Source organism: Morone saxatilis, unplaced genomic scaffold (genome assembly GCF_004916995.1).
Source record: "Morone saxatilis isolate NCDOM2014 unplaced genomic scaffold, NCSU_SB_2.0 Contig1, whole genome shotgun sequence".
Taxonomy (NCBI): domain Eukaryota; kingdom Metazoa; phylum Chordata; class Actinopteri; family Moronidae; genus Morone; species Morone saxatilis.
The window spans coordinates 5,925,504-5,936,657 of NW_023339651.1; the positions used below are offsets into that span (position 1 = coordinate 5,925,504).

Below are 11,154 nucleotides of genomic sequence, written 5' to 3' on the forward strand. Positions count from 1 at the left end.
CATGGCTAAAACAGATCAAATCAAAATCCTCTGTGATTCGATGTGGTGAAACAATAAAACATGTGAAAGTCCTGAGGGGACTTTTTATAGCGCTGTAGCAGCCTGAGCGATGAGTGCACATGTGTCTGTGTCCTCATGTTACTGCAACACACCAGATCCACGCTATGATTGACCAAATGATGGACGAGCTTCCTTTTTGATGATATTTTTATAACGTCGAGGATCTCAGGGCTGCTGAGGATGGACGTGATTGGTTTAAAGTGACCGATGAGCTGTGAGGTGAAAGTAGACTGAAACAGGAGAGCAGAGGAAGACGTATTCCTCCGAGCGGAGAGATAATGTGAAATATTACAGTGGAGAAAATATTACATCAGGGAGGTCAGTGAGTTTGAGTGCTTGTTAGTGTTTCACACACTCACTGGAGACTGTTGTCAACGTGAAGGATTTCAACTGGAAGCGGTGAAATTTCCTCTTTAATCTTTTATAATCGATTGTCCTGATCGGATCACATTGGATTAGATTTGTTTCTATTCTTTGTCACGTTGCACAAACGATTTCTGGAGGTGAGGTCGAGGTTTGGGTCGTAATCTGAGCTCTGGTGGAGGGTCTCTAAAATAAGTTAGTGTTAGGGGTGAAGATGTATAAATAATATTCTTAATGGGTAAACTTTATGTGACAACGTTTATCAAGTAGATTGAAACAACCAGAAACTGCCCAACAAAGTTTCAATCACTCAAAGGGAGACATAATTTTAATTATTTAGGTAACATGAGGAAGCAAGTGTTATTATTTTACACACAGCAGCCTGCCCTACGTAATGCTCCTCGACCCTGATTGACTCCTATGTTCATGTTTAGGTGTGTTTTCGTTCATTAAAGCCCTCACTGTCTCTCAATAGGGACTTTTGTATTTTTCGTGCATTTCGCAGCCACCGTTGTTTCTCCTTCACGCTTGGAAGGAGAAAGTGAAACAACCAAGCCATTAAATCATACACACTGGTCCTTTAAAAAACATTTTGAGGTACAATTTATGTTTTAGCCTACAGATTCATCATGAATTCACATTTTCTGTCAAAAGACTCCAGTTGGTTTATATTTTAGGTTTTATTGTATTGTTGTTTTTTGAAAGTCAACATGTAGCTTTCACTTTATTCTGGTATCTGTTGCTGTGAAGAGACATAGATTCTTCATTACACATGTTATACCATTGTATTCAAAACAATGCATTAAACTGAATGAACAAAGCTTTCATCGACAGCACAATCCACGTAAACCACGTAAAAGAGATTTAGAATGAGATACTTTAAATACACAAAGTTTGCTTTTATAATCACAACACGACACAATTTTACAGTTTTACATCACGTGTTAATACAGAAACTGAAGTATTACATGGTTTTATTTTACACTTCTAAGAGTTCCACTCTATGAAGATGAAGGGTAGAAACAGTGACACAGTGGTGACGTAGAATATGAAGAAGGCTCTGTTGATCCTTTGGGCCCATTGGAAGGACTTCCCTCCTTCCTTTCTGCAGCTGAGGTGCAGATTCAGAGCTTTCTGCAGCTCCTGCAGCTCCTCCAGGATCAACAGTAACACATGAGACTCTCCAGACTCAATGCGAGTGTTCACCTGCACACACCAGGAGTCATGTTAGAGTGGGTTGGCTTTCCCCGCTGAAGCTGATAATGTATTACAAGTGTCTCATAAATGTTATCACACAGGATATTCTTTAGAGGTCAAGTTATTGGTTCTTAACAGGTTGAATAAGGCAACGTAAGATGTTTAAAGCATGTAAATGCATTGAATCTTGCCATGTTATCACACCACTGTTGAACAATGAACCTGCAGTCTAAACGTTGGTATATAGTGTAACATTATTCCTTAAAGTGATAAATAATCCACTGTAATGTCCTACTATTATATACTAGACCCGTATATAGTCACTAGTTCTCATTGGAACAAGTTGCTTTCGATTCCGTAAAATAAGGCCATTTTACAGACACTGCATAAAATTATACTAAAAGGAAAAATTAAGTGGTCTTTCCACACTGGTCTCCCCCTAAACTAGGGCGTAACCATGCATTCTTTGGGCTGGATTTACCCCAATACTGAGAACATACATTACATTACATTAGAAATAGATATGTCCTCTTTTTATAAACGTGCTGTCATTGGATTAGTCTCTAATTATTTTCTATTAATTTTCAACTTACTTTCCAAGTGTGACTCCCCACTCCCAGCTTTCCACTTGGTTGTGTCCAGTACTTGAGTACTCTGGTTTTTCAGCTCCTCTTAACGACTTTTTTAAAAGCCACACACACAAGAAACTACACAATTTCATCGACCTGGCTTGTGGTAATAATCCTGTATCTGAACCTATTATATGCAGTACCTTTTCAGAAACAGGCAGCATTTCATGTTGTTTTTCACCATCAGACGCTTTACAGATGCATGAACAGCAGGTTTTTTTGTTCTCATCTGAAATCACATGGCAGGTTTGTCACAAGGATTACTGCACAAGAAACATGATTCACAATAATACTGCATATAAAAAACACTTTTTTGTGACTAAATATGAAAGAAGCATGGTATATATAGTAGGTAGGCTCCTTGGCAACTCTTATATTGTTACATTCTGACTGGTGCATGGAAATAACTGATTGAAAAATTAAGTTTTAAGCTGTTTAAAATTATAGACTTAAACTAGATTAAATTCCCCCACAACATTTTCATTCATGGAGCATCTGATACTGATGAGCTTCGTTGCTCACAGCTCTTGTCTGTGACCTGGGTCTCACCTGTGTTATATTCATCGATTTTGACTTTTTCCTGTTTGTCCTTGCAGTTGTCCCTCAGGCTGAGCTCCTGGGATGCAGAGTCTTTCTCCATAAGATACGTAACCAAGATGGTCTCCAGCAGACTGAGCAGCATCAGAGCAAAGATCACAATGCAGTAGGTCGCTGAGAGGAGGGAATAATCATCTATTACTTTTATGGCTTATTAATCCATCCAAGTAGTATGAAGGGGAACTAGATCTCATTCAGTCTGTACCTATGAGTGGAGTATTGTTGGACATGGAGGGCAGGATTTCATTCAGGATGAGCAGCAGTACGGAGATGGCCAGCAGCACTGTGACTTTGAAGCCCAACTTCTCTCCCCGATGGTCTGCGATGAAGTAGGAGGCGAGGTCCAGACTCAGGAAGAACAGGATGGGCAACAGGAAGTTGATGACATGGAGGAGAGGCCTCCTCTTCATGGTGAACTAGGAAAACAGGTTCAAGGGTCAGGCTAAATCGATGAAATGAAAAAAAGAAATTACGACATTTCCGGAGTTAGAAAGGTGTTCAAAATGTATGTTTCACTTTAATAAAATATTATGTTCTTTTAATTTGCACACATTTTTTAATTGCAGAGCATGAATTAAAGCTGCAGTAGGTCATTTTAAGAATAACTTTCACTATATCCTGACAGTACTACATGAGACAGATAATCTGTGAAAAGATCTGGCTCCTCCTTGTGCTCCTGATAGTATTTACAAGAATCTACCGGGCCTGAACAAGAACAACCAATCAGAGCCAAGAAAGATAGTCGATTGTTGAATCTCCTGAGAATTAGATCCACCTACTGTGGCTTTAAGGATTGTTTTTAAATTGACAAAATTTTATTAACTATGCTTGATTCATTTGTGCACTCAACTTATTAAAAAATAATTAATAAAGTAATTAAAGATCACAAATTTAAGCAACTGAAGAGCACAAATTAAGTAATTGGGAAACCTGACAATACTGGTTGGATTATGTTCTGTTAACTTCACTTAATTTATTCATACGAGAACAGATTTAGAAACACAAGAGTGCAAATATGTAACTTCGGTTATGTAACTCACGAAATTAATGAACTGAAATTGTATAAATTATGTTATTAAGAGCACAAATTAAGTACAGTGTAAAACTGAACTGTGAACGTTAATTTTCAGACCTGATTTATAATTCAAGAGCACAAATTTGTCATTTGAGACTTAAGTGACGCACAATTTAAGCAATTTGAAAACACACATTGGACATGAGTGCCTGAGACTTACCAGTCTTTTTTACAACTAAAACAAGAAAATACAAATGAATGACGAGTTCTGGAGCCTCCAGAAGTTTCTTTGCATAGATTTAATTGTCTGAACACCAAGATATTACCTCTTTTGATGTTTTGATGCTAGTCTCGCTGTCTACCCTGTAAAATCTGACATAGATGTTTGTTGGACTGTGATCACGTTAAACCATCCCTCAGATCCCTGATGCTCTATATCTGTATTCATTACGTTTCTCCACTCATACGTTCAGGGTTTTCCTCTAAATTGTCACCCATCAGTATCTGTCGCTGTGTAGCGTACAGTGTATACGAGCAGTTCCCACTGTCTATCGTGGATGGTGTAATTGGAGCTGTTGACGGACAGCTGGAGGAACTCCCACTCCCCCTGTGTCTTCATCACCTCACGGGAAAACTGCGTGGCTCGGGAGGAGTTGGAGAAAGGGAACAGCCGGATTTCATCAACTGTGGCGGGAGGAGAACGTTTGAGTGAAAAGAGGGTTAAAAACTTCCATTCATGCAGTCACATGCAGCACACACACTCACTACAATGTGCTGCAGAGCCGACAGTGATGTTGCATCTCTGCGTGTCGAAGGGGAACTTGTGGACATCCATCTTACAGGTGCTCACCACCCTCATGTCCTCCTCAGAAGTCACGATCCCATCATAGGACACGTGCACGTAGGGATTCAGAGGGGAGTCGTCCTTCTGTATCCTGAGACATCAACACACAAAAACACAAATCATGAACTGGACTGTAGATGCTCCTCCTCCTGAAGGCCAGAATGCTGCTTGGCTAGGAGAGGTAACTTTTCCAAGCTAGCTAACAGGTTTCAGATTTATCATACAGATCTAATTCTGGGTAAGACAGCATCCATTAAAGTCCGTTATTTGTGTGTCTCTTTGTGTGAACTACACTTTGTGTCTGTGTGTGCCGCAGGCTCACATCTCATAGATGAAGAGGTCTGGTCTCCAGAGCATGTCTCTAGGAACTGCAATCTGACGGATTCCACAAAACTGAGCAGGGTCCCATGAGATGCGTTCATTGTTCCACATCTGCAGAAAAATAAAGGTGAATTACCGGAAAATTAAGAGACAAAGTTACAGACAAATTTTAAAATAAACAGGTGACCAACCGGAGCATAGTCACATATGGAAAAAGGTTTCTACTGATGTAGGTTTGGGCCACTGGATGGATATATTCTTTGAAATAGGGGTATTTTACAATTACTTAAAAGAGAGAAAGTTGAATTCAGAAGGTTTACGTCTGTATTTTTCTGTTTGGTAATGAAAATAGATGTCAGAATATTTCCTTTCTTGATATTTTGCGAGTTTATTTTGTTTATTAAAGCTAAGAGAGCTGAGGGCAAACTCACCACTCATCTCTGCCAACTTTACACTGATGAAAGGAATAAAAAACTATAAAGGTTCACTCACCATCGTTGCCCAGACGAAAGGAATGAAAGTTTGTGTTTTCTCAATCTGGAAATGCACACACACACACACACACACATCAGCACTAATCAACTGCATGGTCACATTCAGCAGATACACCAACACAGTAACCAACCTACCACAGCCAGGATGGCGAAGAGGATGATGTCCAGCTCCACCGTGGTTGGGTGCGTGTAGTCCAGAATGGGCCGGGTCAGTTTAAACACGCTGTTATTTGTGGTCAGGTTCAGGTAATCCAGAATGTCCTGGTAGCTGCACACTTTCTTAGAGGGCGCCGCAGCTACTGTACATTAAAGAGAGAGACGTTTTGCCTTTAAAATATATTTAATTACATTCATACTATTCGATTATTTGATATTGTCTTTGTGTGATCTACTGTGGTAGATTATACAATATATGTTATACACACTATATATATGTTTTCTGTGTTACTGTTGTTAATAAACCTGATTTATTTTACACTCCAAAGCTGAACATTTAAGAAAACACCAATTTTTTTAAAGCCCTTTTTTCTTTTGTAAGTTTCTAATAATAAAAAAAATAAACACACATCCACTGTTATGTCCCTGCTGGCTGACAGAGAGCAATTATAGTAATCGTCTGTGTACATTTTTTAAATGCTATAAATAAGAGGAGGGCTGGATTTCTGTTCCATATCTTCCCACATAATTTATTTTTTTCTTTTTATACTTTTTTCCCTCCCTTTCGATGAAGCACTGTTTCTCTTTTTCATATTAAGAAGAAAAAACATCACTGTGAAGCAGATAAAGCAAATAAGTCTTTGAGTGTGACGAAATTCTTTGGTTTAAAATGTGCAGCTGAAACAACTCTGGGACAACATCTACAGGCTCCTCAGTTTATACACCAGATATAAACAGTGTGTCTCTGTTTCTGTTTTTTTTTTTTTTGTTTCACTATAGTCTTGTAATATATCATACGATAGTATAGAAGATTTTGCATAAAATCATCACTGTTAATTTTGCTGTCCTCCTGACTCTCAAAAACAATCAGAGGTTCAAACATATACACCCCTCAAACATGCTCTTACCTGTGAAGACGACCAGGAGAAGAAAAGCAACGTGCATCATATCTGCAGCCTTAGAGTGTGTGTGAGTGTGTGAGTGTGTGTGTGTTAAGAGCAGCATCCAGCCGAGTGTGTGCCTCTCTGCTGTAAGACCAGATCCTCTGTGATGCTGTCCTTTGGTTTGAGCTGAGGAGGGCTGGGCAGAACAAATGACCTCTGTCAACTGCCTGAAATGAGAAACCCATCCCACAGTGGACGGCCCTGGATTGACGTAATTGTTTGACAAAGGAGGGAGACACACTGTGTATATATCAGACCTCGATTTGACTCTCGAAGCAGGTGAGATTGAAGATGATTGCTTGACAAATAATAAAACTAAAGGAAAGGCAGGTGGGGAAGGACTTGTCCAACTGAGAGCGGAGAGAGAGATAATGTGAATTTACAGCTTGCTCACAAACTTATTTGACACTGGCGACAAATGGATTGTGGGTGTAAGTCTGTGCATCTGAGGACACACAGCACACGAGCAAACGAGAAGGTAAAATTCAATTAGGTGGTAATGTGGTAATGTGGTAATGACATTAGGAACACTGATGCCATTTAAAACCCACTCATTGTCGTCCTGTGCCAGGCTCACAGTGGGCAGCTGAGCATTAAAGCTGATTTATTATTTATGCGTTTTTTTTTTTTAAAGATTTTTTCAGTTTTTTGTACAGTAAATGGACTTCACAGATTTTAATCGACTTCTGTGCGTACACTTGACTTTATGAAGTTAAAGGTTGGATGGAGCTGAAACTGATTGCTGCTTATCATTAATTAATTATTTACAGTGTGGGGCTAGTTACTCAAAAAAAATGTCATTTATTACTCATTACTCTTTTAAAAAGTAAGATTATTACTTTACTTATTACTACTGCCAACAATAGTTAGTTAAATTGTGAGTTATGTTTCTGCTACCCCAGCACAATTGGTAATTATCCAAGGATGTAATTGGATTGTTTTATTTCAAATGTGCCAACAAAAGTAATATTGTAACTATTTTTTGAAGAAGTAACTTTTTTAATATTATTACTGAAATTTATTAGTAATTAGTTACACTACTAGTTATTGGGGGAAGTAATATTAATACTAGTAATGAGCTACTGCCAAACACTGATTATTAATCAGTAATTTTTTATTGATTATTCTTTTTGATGAATCAAACCACTACTGCTTCTTTTTATTCTTTTTACGTTTCCTCTCTGATGAAACATACAACTCTCAAACTGCCAAAACAAGAAAACAAGCACGCTGTAACCCGGTTAGCTGTTTTTTGTGCAAGGACATCAGATTGTTTTAAACAATGTGGTGATGGATTCAGTGAACTGGTTCAGGGATTCATTGACATCCAGCTGGTCTTGTGGACGCAGCATCAGCAGCGTAGTGAGCAGCAACAGTTGGTGATTGCTTCAGCCAAATAGATGAAAATGGTTCATTTGGATTTGAATTGATGTTTATATATGTTACATTTCTAATTGCACAAAAATTTGACTGTGTTTAGCAAAGGTCGGGTCACAGGACTTATAAAGGGACGTGGGTCCAGAATTTGATTGTACAACAAAATGATGTAAAATGTAAAAATATACATAATACAGACAGATAATTGTATAATAAATTCCCTAAACTGGAATTAATCTGCTCAAAAATCATCCAAATCACTCGTTTTACACAAACTTTTCGCAATTACTGAATTCATTGTTTAAGTTAATTGTACAATTTTGAATATATATAAATATCCATGAAATACATCACTTCGTCAGGGGTTGTTAGTTTACTAAAGTATAGAAAAAGGGGTCCCTTGAGGAAAATGTGTTTATCTACGTCTCACTCCTCAAAGGAGTTCAGATTATTGATATGTGTATTGCAAGTAAACCTACTTATTGTATTGGTACCTGGGTTAAAAAATGTCAGTTTGTGGGAATGGGAAATTAAACTGAGAGGGTTTCTATAAAGAAATCTGGAAAACATTTAATCATTATGATGTCTAAGAGATGGTTATTGGGAATTTCCTTATGATTAAACCTGTATTAACTCATTTACAGCACAACATAATTTAAATACGACATATTATCCCGCAAGGAACTTAATATGGGGAACATAATCGTGTATTTACAACAGTCAAAATAACATTGACATTCTCTGTTCAGCCCTGTTTTTGGTCTCTACCAAAGAATATCTGTCTCTAAATGCTAAACGCTAAATGCCAAAAGACGGCCAAAAACTCCACTGATTAGAGCACCGAGAGTGAACCAAAACATTAAAGTTGCAGTCGTAAAACCAAAACAATGAGCTGAAAGACACTAAAACATTTCGTACAGCTGAGGGAAACTACACAGTGGGTTTAACATAAACGTATTAATCAGCTTTGAATAAATAAAGACAATGTTCTTTGTTGCTTTTCAGGTTTATTTCTTGGTTTTGTTAATTTTATGTAAATTGTTGACACTTTACCCGCCTTTTTTTTTATTTTTTTACAACTGGAGATTAAAAAGGGGGGAAATTCTGCAGACAGAGAGAAGGGAAGGAGTTATTTTTACTGGTGACAGAAATACAAATTGACCTCTGTGGTGGGAAAGTGCTGCAAACCAGAGTTTGAAAAATGATTGTATAAAGCAGAGAGGAGAGTTTCCGTGAAGGTGACCATGTTAGGAAACATCTTAGAGCAGCGCTGCTTGTTAAAAGACACAAACCAAAACATAACCCTGCCCTGTTTAATGAAACTTTCCCATTTAAATAAAAAGCAAATCACTCAGCGACTGTTTAGATGCAAAAACTTTATTGTCCGTTTTAATGTTTTCTTTGATATTTTCACTCATTAATTCTAGAAAAGTGGGGTCGGGACCCATATCTTTGATATCATACTGCGGCTGGTGCCAGAGAGCGGCTTCATCTACACATTCGGACTGAGATCACATGACTGTTTGCAGCTTGGATATAGTAGTGCAGTACTCTTGACCTTAACAGTTCGGGCCAAGGGAATAGTGAGCCAGCAACCGATATATAACACTGCAGAAGGATATGGTACGGCTTTATGTGTGCGCAGTGATCCGTCATCAAGTATTCTACAGGAGGGTGCGGGCTGACCTAGACTAACATGCTTACTCTACTATCGCCTCATGCACCGCAAAGTGTGTCGTCTAGGAAACAGCTAGTAGTGCATTAAATGTTGATATCGTCCCTTTTTCAGTTATTCGTTATGTGAGCGCGCATCTGTGCGCAAGTGTGTAAACCTTTACAAATGTTTCACGTATTTTTTCATCCACATTCTAACAAACAACACAGTGTTTTGCAACAAATTAAAACACAGAAACGGAGAGATCATCAACAACAGACAGTAAAGTTATACAAAACAACTAAAAGCTTCACAAACCAGGAGAAAAAAGGCTTGTCGGGGGATGAACACGGGGGAATATGAGGATGAACAAAATGCCAGCTAACCACAGTGTGGCCTAAATATCTCAAATTCACTGTATTATGTTTTTCTCACAATAAATCCCTTTACAACGGCAAAATTAAAATAAAAAATATAAATTTAACACAACAAAAAATGACTTGAATTTGAATGCAACAGGCCAGTGCAAACAGTTTTTTGTTTGGGTTGCAAATGAGCGTCCTCCTGCAGGAGAAAAGGAGCTTCGGCGTCTTTATTGCTTGGTGGTACTTGTTGATTTCCAGTTGTACGACGATAATACTGACATGCTAGAATGGAGCTGCAGAAGGAGAGGATGGTGTGGTGGGGCAGGTGTGTGTTCGGAGTACCAGTTCATGGTTCAGAGTTCGTGTTTAAATTCCAGTTTAGGTGACGATATAAATGTTCCCCTTCTGAAGAGATCCGTGTTCATCGTCCTACATTCTGTGTGACGTCTTTTTTTTTTGTTTGTTTTCAGTCCATTTCTGTTCATTTTGGCCGCCACGTCTTGGGCTCGTCCGCCACCTTAAAAGTCAGTTTCTGTATTCACATTCAGCAGAGGTGTTTGAAAGTCATGGCGGGAATGAGCGAGGGGGAAAAAAAAAGGTCAGCGGAAGTCGAAAAGCTGCATGCGAAGTCGAGACGGGAGCTCCCTGATCCGAGGAGAGGAGTCAGCACGTTTAAGTTTGCTAAGGTAAGGTAGTCCGGTGTGAGCTGACTTTTATATTTAGTGTCCGAACACTCGTTCGAAATACAGTTTATAACAGAGAAGAAGTAGTACATTAGTAATAAATCCGATTGCCAATCACAGTAGCCCCTGACTGTTTGGCTGGTAATAGAGGAGAGGAAAGGAAAGGGGGGAGGAGCAGCATGTATTTTAATAGAGATGGTGTCACAATACACAGCTCTCATTGGTTACACCTACCAGGTAATAAATAATAACGTAGCAGAAGGCTAATCATTCCCACAACAAGTCACAGAAAAAAACTGAACAAAGAAACTCCTGTGAGATAAAAGTGCACAGAGGACAGACAGGTGATGCCGCTCTGTTCTCCTCTTCCCTCCTCTTTCCGCTCGAGAGGCGTTTTTCAGCGCCAGCAACAACAATCAGTCCAGGAAATGTTCAGACAGATGGAGGAGGAGGGT

At 38.8% G+C, this 11,154-nt stretch overlaps 1 protein-coding gene across 1 annotated transcript; it reads right to left on the reverse strand.

The window, feature by feature from the left end:
* Positions 1 to 1,410: 1,410 nt before the first annotated feature.
* Positions 1,411 to 6,624, reverse strand: LOC118334941 (5-hydroxytryptamine receptor 3A-like). The gene is made up of 10 exons (XM_035671048.1): positions 6,585 to 6,624; positions 5,656 to 5,816; positions 5,519 to 5,563; positions 5,028 to 5,137; positions 4,627 to 4,796; positions 4,385 to 4,545; positions 3,052 to 3,262; positions 2,799 to 2,960; positions 2,393 to 2,478; positions 1,411 to 1,629 (listed from the first exon to the last, which is right to left on the reverse strand). Exons 1-10 carry the CDS (start codon positions 6,622 to 6,624, stop codon positions 1,411 to 1,413), a joined length of 1,365 nt encoding a protein of 454 aa, XP_035526941.1.
* Between the last annotated feature and the right edge of the window lie 4,530 nt (positions 6,625 to 11,154).